Here is a 21,503-nt window from a genome sequence, read left to right as displayed (position 1 = left end):
GGGGGCCCCAAGAATGACCAAGAGACGAGTCCATGCCCTGAGGAGTTTGAATTCATGAAGGGGCCTCCTTTGTCATCAGTGGGCTTTTGACCTTTCTTGAATGGTGAGAGTAGGGGATCCTTTCTGTGTGTTTCCTCGAGGTCGTTCTGTTTCCTAGAGGTCATTCAGAACGTGGGATTTAGCTTCAAGAACTGAACTGACACATTGTCTCTAGGACTGGATTCCAACCAAGTCCTGTAGGCCGGAGAAGGAGGCACAGACACGAGCCCCCAATACAGCCTGCCTTGTTTCTGTCTCATTAGCTTATGTCGGTTGTGCGAAGCTCCCTTCTGTGCCCCCCGTAGGATGGTTTTTTTTGCATATTTGTCCTCTTCACCCCTTCTCTGCCTTCACCCCACTGTGTTCCTTTAACTCCATGTCCTTTCCCTCAGCTTCAGCATGTGATCGGAATCGTATCTGTCTTTGCGTCTAGCTTATTTCATGTCATGTGGTGATCTTCAGTTCCATCCAGGATTTCATTCTTCCCACCTGAAGGAGAACCACACCATGTCTGAGCCACTGAGGCACGGGCACCCAGGCCACTATGACATGCCACAGGAAACTGTCTCTGTAGGAAGCTGACTTGAGGGCAGGAAGTGGTATGGCCTGGGCTTGTACTTTAACGCTGTGCTGCTTTCATAAGTGGCTGGGCTAATTTCCACTCCTTCCTGTGTGCCATACCTCCCGTACTAGAACTTTCTGTTTTCGTGATGATAGCCATTCCAGCTGGGTAACGTGCAATCTCAAGGTAAATTTGATTGCATTTTTCTGTATTTATTTACAGTTATTTACTCTGCCCATTTTTGTTGTATATATATATTTTTAAAAGATTTATTTATACCAGTGTTCTGTTTTTGTGCACACCAGAACATGGCATCAGACCCCATTACAGATGGTTGTGAGCCACCATGTGGTTGGTGGGAATTGAACTCAGGACCTCTGGAAGAGCAGTCAGTGCTCTTAATCACTGAGCCACCTCTCCAGCCCCTGATGTATCATTTTTTGAGCTCTTTACATTTACCAGTGTTGGCTGTGGACCAGGCAGGGCTTCTGTCCCGTTCCGTCTCTTCACTCTGCTGGCTCCTCTGTGCAGAAGCTTTATTGTTGGATGCAGAAGCACGTGTAACAGTCAGATGTGTAGACAGAGAGGACCACTGTGTAGTCTGCTCATGTGAGACGCTGAAGTCGGGTTCACAGGGATAGTGAGAATGGAGCAAGCCAGGCTTAGGAAGTCGAGTAGGAATTACTGTCTCAGCAGTAACTTAGATTTCCACTGGGTGGGGAGGGGCTGGAGGCAGATGTTGGTGATGCAGCACAACTGTGTGTCTTCAATGCCACTGAACAGTATAGCCTAAAAAAAAAAAAAAGATTAAAATGGTATTTTGTCACAATAAAAAATTCCAGCATTTTGGGGTTGGGGATTTAGCTCAGTGGTAGAGCGCTTGCCTAGCAAGCGCAAGGCCCTGGGTTCAGTCCCCAGCTCTGAAAAAAAGAAAAGAAAATTCCAGCATTTCAAAAAGGAAGCTGGTAAGGCTCTGTTTTGTGCTAGAAGCTGTGAGTTCTCATCTGTTAGATCAGTGTCTGTCACAGTCTCTGAAATGAGATCTGTTTCAGGGATTGACATGCCCTGACGCGGCTCAGGAGCTCCAGGCAGCTGCGGTCTGCCGCCGTTTAGACCCTGCCAGCTTTGCTCCAATTTCCGCTGGTGAAACTGGGAACTAATTGTATTTGTGTTGACTTAGTTATAAATTTGGAAATGATGTAAAAGGTTCTCCTGGGCAAGCAAGATGGCTCAGCAGGTAAAGGTTGTTTCCCCTCTGAGCCTAGAGATCTGATCCCAGAACCCACATAAAGCTGGAAAGGAAAGACCAATGCCACAGAGCTGTCCTCTGACCTCTGCATGCCCTTCATGAACACCAACACTTGCACACACTCTAGCAATAAAATATTTAAACTTTCTTCAGATTTCTCAGCTGTGCTGGATATTCTCTCATTCACTTTCTTTTCTCTCTCAACAGAGTCCTCCTTTGATGGTCTGTGCACAGGTTTGCACAACTGGGCTTCCCCCTAGACCCTGCTCAGTTTAGGAAATGGAAGCACTCCACCACAGTGATTGCCTGTGGCTTCTGAGCACTTCTCATGTGTGCCCTCTCTAGCAGGGAGAACAGGGACTCAGGGTGGAGAAGTTACATACATGTTCTGTGGAACTAAGCTGTCACGATCATTAAAAACACATCTTTAAAGAACCAAAACAGGAAGGAATTGACATTTCCACTTATTAGCAGATTGTTATGCATGTGGCCTTCTGGGGCTTCTTACCGTGTGACCTCCCTACTGGAAACTTGTAGGGTGATAAGCAGGTCATTGATGATCACACACACACACACACACACACACACACACACACACACACACACACACACACACACACACACACACATGTATCTATATGTTTTGTTTGTGCCTAATTTTCTTTTTAAAAAAGTGAAATAAAAGGAAAAATGGGAAAGTCTTTAAGGGTTTTAGGCAGGCCAGTTAAAAGCACTCATTTTAAGTGTGTTTTCAAGGGTGTGGAGAGAGGCGCGTGATCGCATTGTGGGGTTCCCTGGCCGGTACCATGCGTGGGACATCCCTCACCAGTCCTGGCTCTACAACTCCAACTACTCCTGTGAGCTGTCCATGGTGCTGACGGGTGCTGCCTTCTTTCACAAGGTAAGAAAACAAGGCCGTGTCAGTGCTCCGAGCTTAGTAAAGGTCAGCTTCTGTGGGAAAGAACACTGCCTTCACACCAGCCTTTCTGCTTCTGTGGCCCTTCTGTGCCAGAAGTAAGCTATCCCTGTATTTGAAGGAGCAAGGTGCTTAGAGAAGCCAAGCATGGCGGCCCACATGTGGCATCCCAGTGCTACTGTAGCTAAGTAGGAGGATCACAGGTTTGAGGATAGGTTAAGCTGTGTGATGAAACTCCATCTCAAGCAAGAAAACAGAACAAGAAGCATACATAGGATAGCTGAAATAAAGTCAAGACCAAGTGTTCCTATACACCAGGAGGACTGCCTGTAAACTGTGAGGATTGCCTGTACCCCAGGAGGATTGCCTGTACACCAGGAGGATTGCCTGTACACCAGGAGGACTGTGTGTACACCAGGAGGACTGTGTGTACACCAGGAGAACTGTGTGTACACCAGGAGGACTGTGTGTACACCAGGAGGACTGTCTGTAGACCAGGAGGACTGCCTGTAAACTGTGAGGATTGCCTGTACCCCAGGAGGATTGCCTGTACACCAGGAGGACTGTGTGTACACCAGGAGGACTGTGTGTACACCAGGAGGACTGTGTGTACACCAGGAGGACTGTCTGTAGACTAGGAGGACTGTCTGTACACCAGGAGGACTGCCTATAAACTGTGAGGATTGCCTGTACCCCAGGAGGACTGCCTGTACACCAGGAGGACTGTGTGTACACCAGGAGGACTGTGTGTACACCAGGAGGACTGTGTGTACACCAGGAGGACTGTGTGTACACCAGGAGGACTGTCTGTAGACTAGGAGGACTGTCTGTACACCAGGAGGACTGCCTGTAAACTGTGAGGATTGCCTGTACCCCAGGAGGACTGCCTGTACACCAGGAGGACTGTGTGTACACCAGGAGGACTGTCTGTACACCAGGAGGACTGCCTGTAGACCAGGAGGACTTCATGTACACCAGGAGGACCGCCTGTAAACCCTGAGGATTGCCTGTACACTAGGAGGACTGTCTGTACACCATGAGCACTGCCTGTAGACCATTGGCTCTCTCTCTGGACAGCTGAGGGCACGAGATCAAATACTCGTTGGATAGTGTCCACTTTCAGCACTGATACCCACATATGGCTCAGTCAGGCTGGAGCCTGGCACTCCCATGGCTCAGACTGGTTGCCACTGCAGGGTCCACTGTGGAACTCTATCCGAGAGCTCTGCCACCTTTGCCCAGAGATGTTATTACGTTAGGTTTCACCCTAGGTTCCACATTAGTTTTCACAGTGCAGGAATCTTCGGCCATCACACCTTTCCTGCAGTTATGTCTGTGTGTGCTGTTACCTCTGTGTGTGCTGTTGTTTGCTCCTGGCTCCCCTCCTACAGTTCCTCTGATCTGCGGCATAACCATTGTCCTCTGTGGCACCTGAGCTCTTGGTGGTGCCTGGTCAGAGCTGAATATGCTGGGATGTGTGAGGGAAATCAAACCACCTCAGGTTTTATGTTCCTTACTTGTTGAAGTGCAGTTGTCGTGGATAAATGGGGTAAGGTATTAATTCTACACTCATTTTCCACTGAAACATGGTCTCTGTACATAACTCTGGCTATCCTGGAATTTACTCATAGACCAGGGTGGTCCTGACCTGAAGTCAGAGATCTGCCTGCTTCTGTTGCCCACCTTCTAGGACTAAAGTCTCACGCCTCTCAGCCCTTTTCTTTTGTGCCGGTGCCCAGCATCAAGCTAAGCTGGGGCATGCAACGTGCTCTGCTCTGTGTGGTGGCTCCAGCTCTTGTTGAGTTTGAAGAACACGATTATAGACACTTTTTTTTTTTTTTCCAGAGCTGGGGACCGAACCCAGGGCCTTGCGCTTGCTAGGCAAACGCTCTACCACTGAGCCAAATCCCCAATCCCACGATTATAGACACTTAAAGTACCACAAGACTCATATTTTTTTAAATTTATCTTTCCAGATGTTTATGTGGTATGTATGTGTAAGTGTCTGCTGGTTTTATTTGGATGTGTACAGACACATGCATGTGTATGTGTATGCTTGTGCAGGTCCACGGTTTATGTCAGAAATTATCCCTGATCACTTTTCTACCTTATTCACTGAGGGGGAGGGTCTCGGTGGAAACCAGAGCTTACAGATGAGGCTTGTCTTGGTGTAGCGAGTGTGCTCTAGAGATCCTGTCTCCTCCACCTTCCCAGATCGCAATCACAGGTAGGTTAGCACACCCACCTGGCATTTACGTGGCTTCTGGGGATCCAAACTCTAGCTCTTAGCCTTGCAAAACAAGCACTTTTAACCATGGAGTCCTTGTCTCAGCCTCTTGGTTCACATTTCTTGTGAGTGATGCTGGCCTATACTTTCCCTTTGGAAATGCTCAACTGCACTCTGAAGAGTTTCCTGTTTTGAACATGGAGGCCCACGCAGCACCATGGTAGAGCATTGCCTTAGTACGCAAGAGGCCTGGTCCATTCCTAGTACCACAGAATCCCTATTCCGAGATCAGCAAATCACTCCTGCCCCCCACAGAAGGCCTTCGCCAGCGTCTCAGCCCGATGAGCTGGCTTCTGTGAAGGTGGGGCCTTCCGGTGCTTTCCTGTAGACTGAAGATAGCAAGCGGACTCGTGACCTCTTTCGCAGTGAAGATCTGTTTTGAATTTGCTCCTGCTCCCAGGCCCTAAACACCAGTAGTGTGTCCCCACTGGGACCACCCCGGGTACCTTTCCTCACACATCCCAACAGCCCCTAGAGCCACGCATGGTTTTGCTGAAAGTGAAAGAAGGTTTAACCATGTTCCATCCTTTCTTTCCCGACAGTATTACGCCTACCTGTATTCTTATGTGATGCCCCAGGCCATCCGAGACATGGTGGATGAGTATATCAACTGTGAGGATATCGCCATGAACTTCCTTGTCTCCCACATCACACGGAAGCCCCCCATCAAGGTACGGCCTGTTACCTGGGGGAAGGTGTGTGCTTGCACACTTCTTTCTTCCGTTTTGCCTTAGTGCAGCTTGTGACAGAGCCACAGCTCAGAGTTTTCTGTAAGGTACACAAGGACACCTCAGCACATACACAGGAGTGATGCATGGCTGTAAGACAAGGCCTGTGCACCAAGGCCAGTGGATAGAACTGTGGGAGCTAGGACACGGGCGTGAGGGGTGGGACAGCTTTACTCCCCACATGTCTCCTTCACTCCTGAAGCAAGCAGTGTTTTCTAAGGGTAGACATACTGACGGATTTGTTAAAGAAAGAAGTCAGAGCTGTATTCTTGTCACCTCATAGTGACTGCAACATATCAAAGTAGTTGCTGGTCACTGCTGTGTAGTGGTGGCCTTCAGCCTTCCTTTGTGTCCTAGTTCAGTTCCCAGAATGCCTGCTGTGTGGCTCAGGGGGTCTGATGATGCACACCCAACCTTACCCCCCGTACATACAAATAATTAAAAATAGAAATGAGGACAGCCCCTGCAGAAGGACTGCCCCAGCGACGCGGTGGATGATGGGTGAGACTTTTGCTGTGGTGTCGCTGTAGTGAACTGGTGGGAGAGCAGTGGGATGGAGCGAAGAGGCCAAGGCTTTGTATCTGAGTGTGCATCCTGAACAGTGCAGCTGACTCGGAAAGAGACCCTTTCCACTAACCTGCTCAGTTAAAACAGATCTGAGGGTTGTGAGACGGTGTAGCGCTGTCTCACGCCACATGCTCATGTCAGTGTGAGCCTGCATGAGTCCTCATACGCCGTGATGCCGCCTCTGCCCTGACTTTCAGTCTGTCCGTCTGTTCCAGGACCAGGGTTGCCTGCTTTGAACGTCCATGACCTTACACCGTTTCCATGTCTCTTACTCATCTTGCTTTCATAATTCGATCTTCTTGTCAGTGTTTTCCGCTCCAGGCTCTAATTTCAGAGCCTTTCACTTGCTGGGTTTTCTCTTCACGCTCCTAGGAGAAATGTCTGTAGTTTCTGCGTGTCTCTGGGAAGTTTCTCCTGGACGTACACACTGCTCACAGCCACTGTCATCTGGCTTCGGGTGCTCCTGGCGCTGTCCTGTGTCTCTGCAGGTCCTTCCCTGCACTTGCTCCTGTGCCTACCTTGTTGCAGTGCTGCAGAGGGCTTTGTCCTTTCTCTGGGTGCTGGGATCACTGCCTGACTGAGACCAGCTTTAGGCTCCATGAGCATCTTGTGCAGGCACACAAGCAACTTAAATTCCTGCCTCAGTCCCACATATGATGTCCTCAGACATGGCCAGAGGTGTGCAGTCCCCTCCGGCTTAGAGCTGAGCTTGAGAAGAAGACCTTTGTCCACTGTCTTTGTCTGTCTCCCCCGCCCAGGTCCCATTCTGCTGAGTCCCATGCTCAGGTTTCCAGCAGAACTGAGGAGGGTTGCCTAATGGTCAGCCCCATGTGACAACGCCATATGTTACTTACATTCTTCTAATTGTTGGAAATCTTAATAATTATAGACTGACCATTTTCTAATGCTTTAAAATGTAATTTTCTTAAACATTTTTCTCAGTGGATGAGTAATTTTAGAATTATTTATTTCCATTTTGGCCAGTTTTCCAGTATTTTGCTATGAAAAACATGGATGAAACAAACAACTGTGTATCAACCTCATACTGGGCCACCAAGATAAATAAATGCTGGAGTAGACTGGTTTGGCCTGGTAGCACTGGCATGCTGAGACTTTGCTGTCTGTTAAGTGTGGTGACACAGCAAAGACCCCAGTTACTGTTTAGGCTGCCTGTGTGCTGGGTTTGTGGATCCTCCCTGGCTGCCCGGCAGCTCCACGGTGGACATGGCGCTGGCTCAGCCACACTGTAAGACTGTCAGCTGACACGCTGTGTTCTCACCCTGCTCTTTCTCTCCCATTTCCAGGTGACATCGAGGTGGACTTTTCGATGCCCGGGGTGCCCTCAGGCCCTGTCCCACGATGACTCTCACTTTCATGAGCGGCACAAGTGTATCAACTTTTTTGTCAAGGTGTACGGCTATATGCCTCTCCTGTACACACAGTTTAGGGTGGACTCTGTGCTCTTCAAGACCCGCCTGCCCCATGACAAGACCAAGTGCTTCAAGTTCATCTAGGGCCTTGCCAGTTCTGAGGAGAAGACAGTGAGCAGAGTGAGGGGAGTCACCCCCAAGGTTCCCAAGGTGTTGAAGGTCCTTGGGGACATCGTGGGGCAGGGCCCAGGCCCTTTGCTTGGAGAAGAGCAGGGAGAGTAGAAAGGGATGGCTGTCTTTATTTTGAAGTCAGCCGCACTGGGCCTGGAATCCTGGTCAGCAGACTCAGGGCACCGACTAATGGCGAACACTGAGGACTGTTCATGAGCCCGGGACAGCTGGTTCCCGGTTTTTAAATTCAGAACAGCATTTACTATTTAAAGAGAGAGTTTCACATCTGCCATCCAAGGCTTATTTATATGTGCGTATATGTACACACATATGTGTATATACATGTATATGCACACACACACACACACACACACACACACACACACACACACACACACACATATTTTGGTGGGTCAGGGTGCACCTGAAGTTTCTGCCAATCTCTCCAAGGGAGGGACCTACCCAGCCATGTATTAGAGAGGGTCCTGGCCCTGCATTACCTGGACAGTCATTTGCGGCCCCACCCTCCTGGGGACACTGGCTGCAGAAGAAATAAGCGGGATGGCCCTGGCCTAGGCTGGATCTCCTGACCCATTCCAGCCTCTTCCCAATGCCTCCATGCTGCTCTCACAGCTTCTCCTGCTGGGGGCTGCACAGTGGGGACCGGCGCGCTCCAGACGCTCTGAAGGGTTGGAATCAGTCAGCACTCACGTGTCACCCGGCTTCCATTCTTTCTTGTGTTTGAGAAAGAATGAGGAGGCAAACAGTAAGGCAGAAATGAGACCTGTACTTAGCCCACCCTCTGGGTGACCCTGGTGCAAGGTGCAGGGTGCTGGTGGTTGGTTCCCATAGTACTTGTCTCTCTCAGAGGAGACAGCAGGAATTTAGCAGGCTGGCTGGGAGCTCATCTGGTGTAGAACCAGCCTGTGTCCTTTGAGGCTTCCAGAGTCTTACTGCAAGGCATGTGCCTTGGAAAGAACACCTAGGTGAAATTCACCTTCCCTCTTGTGTCTAGACTTCCATCCTGTACCTGTGGGGTTTAGACCCCAATGCCATGTTGGCTATAGGAAGCCCCGCCTTCAAGGTCTGGGGTGTGCTAGAACCTGGAGGCTGATTTGCTGGGTGAGTCCTAGTCTGCGGTGGACGTTAACAGGCATTCACCCCAAGTTACCACTTTCCATGGCTGTTGATGGGCTGAAAGTGAAGTAAGCTACCTTGGGGCACAGTGGCCGTGGGAAACTGTTGTGTCAGGGATTCGGCCTGCGACTTGTCCCCCAGCCCCAGCGACTGAATCAGAGCTCAGTCTGTCCTGGTCATGCACCTGCCTTAAGCCAGTCCCGTCTTCTTAGGCCCTGACTGTGTGCTGCTGCTTGGGGTCCTCTCTGCCTGCTGTCCTGACTTCTCTCTAGATCCCTCCTGCAGTGGGGCTGGCACGGCCCCTGGGAGCCCCTCAGCCCAGCAGGGCCAGGCCGCTGCAGAATTTCCACTGAGTCTTCTGGAACCTCATACCAGGGCTGCCGGGGACATTTGGTTCTTGGCAACTCAGTGATGGAGTGTCCTTCCCCGACCGTCTGTCCTCTCACCAGTCCTTGTAGCAGTAGCCCTCTTCCCTCAGGGGAGCCAAAGAGTGTGGTGTTTTTTGCGCTGAATATGTGGCTGCTGTTTTATCTTTTTCTTTCCTTTCCCAGTATTGGGATGGAAGCCAGAGCTGTGGGTGGACTTCCTGACAATCGCTCTGCCACGAGCCCCGTCCCTGTCGTCTTGTTTCTTTCCATTGAGAGGTTGTAAATGGTGCTGTGGCACCCAATAAGAAAGTCCGTCTCTGTGGTAGGACCCCCTTTGTGGGGCACTAAAAGCTATGGCTCCCCCATGGGTATCACTGAAATGCGTTTGCGGGAGAGCAATGTCAGAGTGTCCAATGGGATAGCACCTCTGAGCCTGGTGGGAACGTTGACTGAAGGACCCAGCAGCAAGCATGGACAGCGATGACTGCACCTGAGGGACTCTGCCGAGGCAAGAAGCAGAGAAAGTTGGACCCTGCTTGTGATTTGGGTTGGGTTAGGGGACACGCTTGGAAATGACTGTGCCAGTACACGTGTGGGGAACCTGCTTGGTGTTTGATGCTGCTCATCATGGTCACCTCCTAGTGCGTATTCCTAACAGGTCACACTCGGCTAGTCTTAGCTCCGGTGCCAGGACAGCTTTGTTTTCCAGTTGCTCTTTATCTTGAGGTCCAGGGCCACCCACAGAGTGACCGTCTCCTAGGGTGCCTCCAGCCGGTGGACCACCTCTAATGCTCCTGTCTGGGGTGGCCTTGTTAGCGAACATGGAGCTGGGGGTGGGGCTGCCCGGGGTGGCTCTGATAACTTGTCCATCTGTCTGCCCCTTCCAAACCATGAGCACAAAGGTCTTACATTGGATTTTTGTAAAAAAACAAAATAAATGGAGACTTTAACTCAAGCTGTTCGGAGGTGTTTTGCTATTCAGCAAGAACAGAAGACTTAACTGTGTCAAGGTGCCTGCCTGATTCAGTGGCTTCTACATGGCCGGATGGAAGCACACCAGCTTCAGCCCGAGGATAAGGGAGCTGGGCAAGCATGAGCCTAGGCTGTCGGCCAGTGTTCCATTTTGTTCACCAGCTACCCTGTTACTGTGGGAATCTTTAAAAAAATGTTTAATTTTTATTGTGTGCATGTGTGTGTGTGTGTGTGACTATGTCTGTGTATAAGCACATGTGTGCAGTAACTTGCAAAGGCCAAAAGAGAATATCGGATCTCCTGCAGCTGGACTTGGGGACAGTTGTGAGCCACCTGATGTGTGTGCTGTTAACTGAAGTCCAATGCTTGCAAAAGCAACAAGTCTCTTAACCATCAGAGCCATCTCTGACTCCTATCAGCCTTTTAAATGAGCTGTGTGTCCTGTGCTGACTTGGCAGGGATGGCCTCTAGGAGTCCCCATGTCAGACCACAGGCTTCTGTGTCTGCATCTTAGAATTTCTGGGTTGAGAGTAACTTTTGTCCTGGGCTGTGGAGGGGACAGGTGGAAACCCAGGAAGGGCCAGGAGTGGCAGGCCCTGTACTGGCTCTGCAGGCAGGAGCCTAGGGCATTGCCGTTTAAGACTGATTGGACCTTTACAGGTCAACAGTGTGCAGATGTGGGACGTCATGGTAGGTCTTGTTACTCCTTGCCCAGGATACTGAGAGTGGAGGAGGCACCGTCACTCAAGTGTTTGAGCAGTTATGGATGTTGAGGTTTGGGTGTGGGCTCTGCAGTGGACTATGTGTGCTCACGTACTGCGCTGTCCACAGCACTAGAGGGGTCAAAGCCTTCGGCCAGGTGCAGGCTTTCCATAAGGCGTCAAGTCCACTCTCGAATATGTGAACAGATGTGATTGACTAAAAGCAAACTGCTTGGCTCTACCTGTGTTTCAAATGCTGCAGCCGCCATGGAGTGTCTTCTGAGAAGCGGCTCCTGCCCTGTGTCTCCAAACAGCAACCCTGATGGCTGCCTGAGCTGTGTATGCTGATGTCGATGTTCTACTTCACCCACTGAAGGAGCATCTGGGGGTACAGCCCCATGGAAACCATGTGGGCCCCTGATGAACGAAGGTGACAAGCTGAACCTGTGGCCAATTTGGGGGAGAGCACAGGCAGAGTGGGCCGGATTGCTCCCAACGTACCCAGACATTTAGCGACCTTGGGAACAGTTGTGGGGTGGGGTTCAGACCTGCTCAGGGAGACAGCAGGAAGGGTGAAATGGGGTGGCTGTCTTGAAGTCAGCCATTTGTGTGTTTCAAGGACGAGTAAGCCAGGTACCAGACCTGTGTGTAGTTCAAGAGGCAGGGGCATTGCCTGGAGTTTAAGGAAATCTCAGGCACTTGGGCCATTTCCTGAGTTCAGCTATTCTAAATAAGGCTGCTGTGAACACTTGACGAGCAGGCTCTTTTGGGGATCCCCTACCTTTCTGCAGTGAGTACCTGTGAGCACGGTCATTGGGTGGCGCATGTTTGTACAGTTTTCTGAGGCTCCGGGAGACCTTCCTCTGAAAGTGATGGCTGCATTTTGTACTTGCTGGGGGCTGTTTTGTTCCATATGCTCAGTAGCCTGGGGTGCTGCCAGTCTTGGGTTCAGAGTTCAGGCCACATTTCCTGGTGACTTGTGTTGGTGAGTAAGCGTCTTCTAAACGTTAACATGCTGCCTTTCTTACTAAAGTTGCTCTCTGACACTTTCATACATGTGTGTAACTCACCTGATCGATTACCTGCCTCCCCTCTTGTCACTCTTTCCTCTGTGTATCCTCTTTCACACCCCCACACCTTGTTTTGTTTTGTGACCCAGCTGAGTTTAATCAGGGGGCTCTGTGTGACCGTGGTATGACACTGTCCAGGAGCCTGATGGGCTCACCAGTGAGTACACAGCTGGATAATGACTCCTCTTCTAGACTCTCCAAATCGCCAGTAGTTTAAGAGAGAGGGATAGTGTCCCCCATCTGTGGTTGATGCAGACATGGCCAGTCTTATACAGGTCAAGATAGGTAATTAACTGCTGAGTTCATGGCTATGATGGCTGCCATTTTGTAGCCGTTCTCTCCGTCTTCTTTCTGCCATACTTACAGAGCCTTAAGAGTGGGCACTAGGCCACTTATTCTCAACACCTTCATCAGCTATGTTTTAGTGTTTGTCGTCGTTTATAGACAGAGGCTCTGATTAAGGCTTTTGTCTTAATCGATTAATAGCATTTGTCCATGGGTCCCAGTGTAGCCCTTTGGCAGTTTTGTCAACTTAACTACAACAGCAGTAGTAAGTTAGCCCCTAGGGTCTGTGACTTCCCCAGCCATGTTTTTGACCAGGTTCACAGTACCAGGCATAGGTTTTTCTCCCATGGAGGGAGAATCAGACCAATCACAGAGCAGCTGGTTACCCCTATAGCAGTCATACCACTGTTGCGTATGTGGGCAGAGTTCATGTGGCAGGCTGGTACTGGTTTACAGAGTTAAGATCTTGATGTTCTCCTCCCTTAGCAGCCCGCATAGCATTTTCCAGTGGATGAAAGGTAGCTGGCAGAGGGCAAGTTCCAGGGCAGGTTTGGTTTGATTTCTGTAGCTCTTGTCACCAAAGCATGTGGCATCTTCAGCAACAGGGTCTCATCATAGAGTTCAGCTGTACAGCCATGAGAGGGGTCACCGTATAGTTCAGCTGGGCAGCCATGAGGGGGTCACCATATAGTTCAGCTGGGCAGCCATGAGGGTGCTTAGAGCCTTGTGTTATTTAGACCCTCTGAGGTCTCCCTGGCCAACAAGTGGCACTAATGTCAAGGTCTTAACTCTTTTGAGATGGAGTATCCCAGCCTGCTCTGGCCTCTTGTCCCTGTGAATACTTCTGTGGGTGTGTATAGATGTGTGCATTTACACAGAAAGGGCAGAGATCAAGTTTGTATTGTTCCTTCGGAGCTTGTGTTTTGAGTCACAGTCTCTTACTGGGCTTTGGGGGTCCATTAGTAGCACTGTTTGACCAGTTAGCCCCAGGGATTCCTCACCCCATCTCCACCTCCCTCATGCTGAGATCACAAGCAGTCATATCTAGATTTCCTCGTGGGAAACCGTCGTGTTCTCATGTTTGCGTTGTAAGCACTTTCCAGACAACTGCCTCCCCAGCTCCAGTTCAGAGTGATTTTTTAGTTCACTGGGGGGATATCGTTTTGACCCACACGTTATTTTTATTAGCATGCTTAGTTTCTGTGAATATTTACAGGCTTGAAAGTACAGGTTTATAAACTTTGACTGTAATTCTACCCTGGTGACTGTTGTCAGGAGTATCTTACACATAGAAAGACTTGTTCTATGGCACACAGTCTTCATGACAGAAACACCACATGCTCTTGTTGAAGACTGTGTCTTCTGCAGCTGGAGAACTGTGCCCAAGAGCTGCAGCCTGGGTTAAGGCTGGAGAGTTCTGTTTAGCTCATTTATAAATTCACTGCTTCAGTTGTTTTAGTAATTAGTGTCATCAAATCTCCAGCTCTGTAGCTCGCCCCTCAGCACTGTTGATACATGGCCGTGATTCTATCTCCCTGATGAACTGTCATTTCTGGCAACATTGCCCTGGTCTGTTTAGCTGGTACACTGCTGTTCACATGGTGTGTCTTCCCACATCCAGTTACTTTCATCCCGTCTTAAACGCGCACTTCTTGTAGGCATTCTGTCGTTTTTATGTTGAAATTGATCATGACATCCTCTCCCTTTTAGCTATACTTGGGCTTGCTTCTGGGTCTCTTTCTTCCTGGGTCTTCTTTCCTGGGTAGTGGCCAGTACTTGCCTTGCTCTCTATCTGTTTATTCACATTGGTCAGGGGCTTACCCAGGGAAGCCCTAGCTCCCTGCACAACACTGTCTGTCCCCACGATGGGAACGTGGCCATTCCCTTCCTTTTAGCTCAGCATCTCTGGGTGGGCTGGCTTGTCCATGAGCCAGCCCCAATTCCTCTGGTTTTAGAGTGTGTGGTGGTATTCATCTATCTACCTAGTAACATTCTATCTTACTCCTCTACTCTGCCTCCTACAGAATGTTTGTCTGGAGTTTCAACATATGGGGTTGTGCCTGGTGGGAGCTGTTACATGGGCATCACACTGTTCACCCTCCCAGCATCAGGATTCACACATTCCTACAGCACATGAACAGGAACTGGTTTTTTTTTTAAAGCATTGTGGGTCATGTGATTTCTCTCTCTCTTTACATTTTAAACTGTTCTTAGTTCGTGGCTAGCTTTGACTTGCAGACACTTTTCCAACCTCCTCTGTCTACTGAATCAGGAAGTCATTTTAGAGCAGAGGTGAATGACAGGGAGCTTAAATAGTGATGAAATTTATGAAACTAAGAAACTGACCACCAGAAAAGGTAAATGGAGCTGTAATTCTTTAATTTTAAAAAGTTGGCTATATTTACCTGTGATAGGACTCGTGCCACAGTGCACATGTGGAGGTCAGAGGGCAGCGTTCAGGAACTGGCTTCCTCCTTCCATCGTGTGCTTCTCAGGGACCAAATGCAGTTATTAGGTCAGTCTTTAGTGTGGGCTTGTAATTCATAAACATTTCTGACAGGTTGAGGATTTAGCTCAGTGGTAGAGTGATTGCCTAGCAAGTGCAAGGCCCTGGGTTTGGTCCTCAGCTCCAAAAAAAGAAAAAAAAAAAAACATTTCTTACAGTATCTTTATTGTCACCCTCACAAGGTCTTCAGAATGAGCTCCTTTGTGCCCTTCAAGGGAGCCCTTGGCTCCACTGAGATGAAGTTACAGAGAAAGTGCAGGGCACAAAAATACAGTAGCAGGGGCTTAATCTGTGCTCACTGGTGCCTGGAGGGACAGGATTATAGGTTGGGAAGGTCTCTGTGTGTAAAATAAAAGGTCACTATTTTTAATGTATAAAAGTACTGCAGTTACTTAATTAGGAAATATGTCTTAAAATTTTTGAGATATGGTCATATCTTGTACAGGTGAGGCTGGAAACCTCTAGGTCTCCCAGGCTAGCCTTGGACTTCTGCCTAATACTTTTGCCTCAGCCTCCTGGGTGTTGGAATTGCAGGTGTGAGCTACCCTTGCATTTTAGATGGTAATATGTACAGTATAAAGATTAAGTCTGACCCAAGCGCCTGCCCCAGCCTGCTGGCCTGGGCTCAGCCTAAAGAAAGACACTCAAGCGCTCACTCTGGCCACACTGGCTGGGGAGGCTGGAAGATAGTCACCCAAGTGCACGCTGAGGGAGCCACTATGATGCATGAATGTGTGATGGAGAGGTGGGACAGATGACCTACCCAGTGAAGGGATGGGAGAGAAAGGTGGGACTGGAGACTTGATAGTGGTAAGGAGCAAGTGGGCTGAAGAAGCCATGGTGAGGCCCCGGCTCAGGCTGCTGCCAAAGGCCATCCTGGGGGTCTGTGGCCCAAGTTACTACCAAGGGTCAACTGGCTGTCTGAGGGCCAAGCCGTAGGGGGGTGTGGGGAACCCATGCTGAGCTGAGTGGCCTGCCTGGGCTGCCACCTGAGGCCATGGGAACATTCCGGCCCACAATGCTTGATGGAGCAGCCCATATCTGGGTCTGTGGTTCTGTCACAGCCAGGGTCTGTTTTTATGTCCCAGGCCCATGTTACCACCAAAGGCCGCGCAGATGTCCCTGGTCTGGACTGCTGCCTGAGGCACTGTGCTGAGCTGGCCACCGCACTCGGAACTGGCTCTGCTCCTCACCTGGGCAGCACAGTTCCCCTTGATGGTGGAGGGTGGGGTGAGAGGGGGGTGGGAAGCTCAGGTGACCCAGCCCCAGGGTATGAGTACAGGGGAGCTGGCCTGATTGCCATGGGGTGGGGGTTGGGGTGAGGGAGAGGTGTGTCCCCCACCCTCACTGGCTGCAGCACTTGGGAGAGGAGGCCCCGAGCCTTGCCTGGGCAGTACAGTAGCGATGGCTGTAGTGGTGAATGATGGTGCTGGTGAGCTGGTCCCAGGGCATCTTGAGAGCAGGAGAGCTGACCCTGCCTCTTGGCAACTGTAGCTCTGGGTGAGCTAGCTGGGGCAGTGCTGGCCAGCTCACCCTGGTGGTGCAGGGGCAGGAGAGCGGGCAGGCTGACCAACTCGGCTACCACCAGGCCCAGACTCAGGGCTTCCCGTTGGCTACTCCAATATCTAGGTGGGGTTTGTGATGGAGCCAGTCCTGTAGGTCCAGAGCTGTAGCAACTCCATGACACAGGGCAATGATAGGACACACAGGAGTCCAGGTGAGGATCCAGCATTAGTGGTGTGGCAGAACCCAGAGGCTCCAAAACAGACTCATTCTGGTGAACGTTTGCTCGTAAGGAAGTGTGGACAAAAGGGCATGCTGGGTGACACACTGGGACACACTAAAGCTTCCATGATGGCTTGTTTGTTTTATTCTATCCTACATTCTTTTGTGGGGGAGATCGCAAGGGCAGAAGGTGAATGCAGGGACAGAGAGATGAGTGGGATTGGGGTACATAAAGTGAAATTCGAAGAATTAAAAATTAGAAAAATAGATTAGGTTTCTATTCATCTGTGATAGATTCACAGTTGTGTATCAGGAAAACAGCACAGTTTGCACTTAAACTGAGGTTTACTGGAGAAATCCTCTAGTCCCCATGTGAGAAAGACTAGCAGTGTTACTGCAGCTCAATGACAGGACCTGGGTAAAGACACCACTCAGACACCTACAGTGCTAAGACGCCAACGCTGGAACACAGAAAGCTGTTTCGTGGCAGGACTGAAACCTGGGGCACACGATCTGGGGGACTGCAGTGTAAAACCTTCAGGATCATGCTCAGGATCTGGCAGGAGCGCAGGGCACAAGCCTCCGTTGGTTCAGTTCTGCAATGCCTGTCCAGATTCAGCTATCCAGAACCACAGTTGGTTACTTTCACCCTTGGCAGAGGCTCAGAATGGATGTGTCTCCCACTGTGGAGAACCTGAAAGCTCGCACCATCTACCCACCTCCCTTTAGATGGTTGAAAGCACAAGCCAGCAGCCTGTCCTGGTGCCTGGTGTCTGGGAGGGGAAACCGTCTGTTTTATTACCAGCTTGCTCAGCTCTTCAGTGCACCATCAGTGAGGGTTCCTGTTGGTCATTCACACCATCTGGAAAAGCTAACTCCTGCCTTTTCAGGATAACCACGAGGCTGTGGGCTGGAAGCTGTGAAGACGAGAGGTTGTGTACCCTTGCCTGGGAGGAATGGACCAGCAGTCCCGTCTCCTTGCCCCGAGCCTCATAGGATGTAGAGGGCAGGAGCCACAAACTGGCCCTTTTTGGGACATTCACTCAGCCTCTGTGTTCCAGGCCCCACATCCAGCTGTGGGGAAAGGTGACTCCAGCGTGAGCGGGGCCAGGAGCTCTGGCTAAGCCCCAAAGCTGCAAGGGAAGATTTGAAGCTGCCATGTGTGGGGTCACTTGTTATAGCAGTGTAGCTTTAACCCTTTGGGGAAAGACTTGCTAGACAGACAGACATGGTGGTGGTGTCAGTGTGATGTATATCAGGACCCTGTTTCAAAATAGGCAGACAAGGAGAGCTATGGAAGACTATGCAGAAGTAACGGAATCCTTTCCTCCAACAAGTCCACCAAGAGTTTGTCACTCAGGTCGTGCTCAGGACCTGAAGTGCTGCCTGGCACTCCTAACTCTGTGGTCCATGCGACTAGACACAGGGAAGACTAGAAGAGCAGCCAGAGCTCACTGGTTCACACTGGAAGGGCCCAGATCACAGGTGAGCAGTCACTCTGTCCTGTTCTCTGTGAGCTGCACCTGCTTCACAGGAAACCTGGCTGGCTTAACTCAGTAGGTGGTGGGAAGCCCTACTATTAACATCTCTGATGGGACAGCTCCCTGAGCTCTGAGCAAAATGGAGGGAGTCCCTTTTTCAGTGTGGCTTCCTCTTCTCTGCCTAACCTTATCTGGGGAGCCTGACACCCACATCCTCTACCTGAGGAATGTGATCCAGTTCTTGGCAAATTCACAGGTTCAACTCCCTTTCTTCCAATAAGAACCTGGCCAGCAAGCACCTGGAATATCTCCATGTATAAACAAAGCATTCCCAGGCTTCAAGCCTCAGCCAATGTACTTTCACCCTAAGAAGAACCCCACCCACTCTCGTAAGTTTGCCCCCGTCCCCCCTGAATAAAACACATGCACAAGCGGTTTCACTGAATACTGTCTATCTAAAAGGGCTATAACACTGACATCCCCGGAGCACTGTCCCCCAAGATCCTGCTGCCTGGTGTACAGCAGCAGCTGGGCACCCTGGAGGAAACAGCACTCAGAACCACAAGTGGGCGCCCTCTAAGACTACAAAAAACCCCAAAAAAGAACCAAAACACCAGAATTGACAAAGGGGGCCCCTTTAGTCATCTCTATCCCCTGGAACTCACTCTGTAGACCAGGCTGGCCTCAAACTCAGAGATCTGCCTGCCTCTGCCTCCGAGTGCTGGGATTCAAGGCATGCACTGCCAGCTGATTTCTGCTTCTTGAGACAGGGTCTTATGAGCCCAGGGGCGCTATGAGCTGGCTGTGTCAGCCGTTACTCTCCAGCACTAGGTGCATCTGCATTTCGATGGACAGGGCTGGATAAGGATCTGGGCTACAGATGTGCTGTGGCTCTCACTGTTGGGTGTGGGTGCAGACTTTGCCCCCAGACACTAAGTCATTCTTTAGTTCAATAGAACTGGGCACTCCTATAAAAATAATGTTTATTTTTAGCAAAATGGGCCACAGAACAGAGCTAGATAGGTTCACTTCCTAATTTGGGGACTGACCTTTATTAGGCATAGCACTGTAGGCGGCTGAGTCCAAGAGTTATCCCCAGTGAGCCCTGAAAACATAGGCCAGCCATTTTCACTTCCCTTAGGAAAGGACGTCTGTCACCACGCTGTCATCCACAGCTGCCGAGGAGCACAGAACTGAAAAGAACAGGGCTCCAAAAGTTCTTGAGGTCAGCAGTGCAAGGAAGTCAGACTGGCAGATCCTGGCTGGAGACCCCCCTCCTCTCTGGAAGCCAGAGGACACCACCAGACTGTCTCTGGGTGAAGGGCCTAGGATTTCATGGGTGCCCCTCAGAACTTCTGTAGGAACCTGAGGACGAGGTCCCGTAATCGTACCCTCAGTGTCTCGTCATTGTCACAGATGATATGAGTTGAGTCTTCTTCAATCTGGATGAGCGTCTCAGCTTCCTGCAGCAGGACAATATGGCCCTTGGCTGTGTCTTCTACCTTAATGTCACTGAAGCCATGCTGTTCCAAGAGAAAAGAGGAAAGCTCTCTGAAAGCAAGGTCTGATTGCGCTCCACACTGGCATTTACACTCAGCACAGCTATTTAGACATCAGGGCCAGAATCTAACCAAGAAGTTCATATTCGTGAAAGGCCCCAAACATAAAAAACTCTCGGAAAGCAGCGGATTCGTCCGCCCTTTCTGAGGGCCCCAGACCCCAGGTTCATGGGGAGCTGGGTTGTTGATCCTCGGCCCTGCCTACTTTTGGTCTCTGCAGTTCTGAGCCCCAGGGAAAGCATAGTCCTCATAGCAAGGTACCATCTCCCCAGTTACTGTTAATTGTAGCCTCTCCTTAAAAATGAGAGCTACAGCTAAGCCAGGATGAGCTATGCAACAAGAGCCCGAGGCAGGACACCCATGACCTTGGAAAGAGGTGAGACAACAGGGAGGGCCAGGCAGGAGAAAAGGTAAGGTCACTGTGGAGAGCAAGTAATCGTGAGGGATAATAATTTAAAAAGGTGACACTTGAAACTCCTGGTTCCTATAGGGAGCCCTTCAGGCCTTGAGAAGATGGGGTCCTTTACTCATCTACAGAACTGTGGGAAGATCTCAAGAGCAGTTTGGGAAAATCAAAAGATAAAGAAAACGAAGCCTGAAATGAGAAGCGTTGTTTTTGAAACTTAAAAGAGGTCAGCAGCTGAGACTATGGTTATTAGAGCTCAGCAGGAGAATGTCCATCCCTGCCATCAAACTGGAGTTTCTCAGAGCATGCCCCATCCTCAACCCATCCCTCTCTTCCTAGTAAGGGTGATAATGTGGAAACATTAACCGTCACAATCCTGTGACAAAGACTAAATTACAAAGATCTTTAAGGTTGTGTCCTCTACCCTCCCAGCACAAATGCAGTCAAGAAATCTCCTTGATAGGGCTGGAGAGCTAGCTGCATGGCTAAGAGCACACCTGCTCTTCCAGAGGTCATGGTTTGATTCCTAGCATCCAAATGGCAGCTCATAATTGTAACTCATTTCAGGGGATCTGACCTCCTCTCTTGGCCACCCCATGGCCTGTCTATCCTATGGGCACCAGGCATAGGTACACAGATAAATATGCAGGCAGAACACCCATACACACAAAAAAAAAACCTCCCTTTTGAAAGAAGCAGCCATTGGGGCCCATGGGATAGACAGTCACTGAGACAGCATGTCTTCTTTCTTGCCTGTCTCTTCCACCCACTTCTGACTGAATCCCTGACCTACCTAGTCACGCGTGCTAGCCCTCCCAGATTAGTGCTCTTCCTGTGGCAGCCTGGCTCTACATCGTGCAGGCAACCTCTACTGTGCCACATCTACTGCTGCTCCCTAGCTGTAGACGGAAGGACAGAGCTGGTGGTGAGCAGAGACTAGGGACAGCCCAGGGAGGAAGATGTTCTCTGGCTTGGTCCATTTTGACCAAGCACATCCCTGGGGCAGAGCAAGCCACCGAGCTCACCTTTTCCAGGGTCTGCACAAACTGTTCTACTGGGATGGAGCCGCTCAGCAGAGGCTTCAGCACTTTGCTGTCAGGAACGTCCTCGCTCACCCGCTTCCTCTTCTTACTGCTGGTGGGCTGGGTGGGCTTGGGAGGGGGCTAGGACAGAAGGAAAGTGTGGCTTTCAGTGAGCACCTCTTCACTGATTCGGTGGCCATGACACGACCTGCTGGCCTGGCACGAAAACCAGGTTCAGCAGCTGGGTTCCACCTGAGTTAATGCGAGCCATATGCTTGGGATCATAGCTACCTTGCAGTAAAAACCAGGTTTGCATTTCCAGGAACTCCACTACTTGCTGATGAACCCTCCCAATAGTCACTGGCAGCCACGGCCATGCATG

General features: G+C 50.3%; 2 protein-coding genes across 21 annotated transcripts in view; one reads left to right on the top strand and one right to left on the bottom strand.

Annotated features, from left to right (window-relative positions):
- The window catches only part of Extl3 (exostosin-like glycosyltransferase 3), a 90,195-nt gene extending 79,846 nt beyond the window's left edge, over positions 1-10,349 (top strand). For all 17 annotated transcript variants that reach the window (XM_087586491.1, NM_020097.3, XM_087586488.1 and 14 more), the window contains 3 exon segments: positions 2,607-2,751; positions 5,596-5,724; positions 7,653-10,349. In XM_087586491.1, coding sequence (XP_087442617.1) covers positions 2,607-2,751; positions 5,596-5,724; positions 7,653-7,862 — 484 coding nt within the window. In that variant the 3' untranslated portion in view covers positions 7,863-10,349.
- An 8,751-nt stretch (positions 10,350-19,100) lies between these two features.
- Positions 19,101-21,503, bottom strand: part of Ints9 (integrator complex subunit 9) — an 83,735-nt gene continuing 81,332 nt past the window's right edge. For all 4 annotated transcript variants that reach the window (NM_001402259.1, XM_087585279.1, XM_087585281.1 and 1 more), the window contains 2 exon segments: positions 19,101-19,657; positions 21,125-21,262. In NM_001402259.1, the coding sequence (NP_001389188.1) occupies positions 19,481-19,657; positions 21,125-21,262 (315 nt within the window). In that variant the 3' untranslated portion in view covers positions 19,101-19,480.

Source organism: Rattus norvegicus, chromosome 15 (genome assembly GCF_021556685.1).
Source record: "Rattus norvegicus strain SHRSP/BbbUtx chromosome 15, alternate assembly SHRSP_T2T, whole genome shotgun sequence".
NCBI classification, from domain to species: domain Eukaryota; kingdom Metazoa; phylum Chordata; class Mammalia; order Rodentia; family Muridae; genus Rattus; species Rattus norvegicus.
The sequence above is the reverse complement of the archived record's forward strand: the minus strand, read 5'-3'. Positions and strand labels throughout refer to the sequence as shown.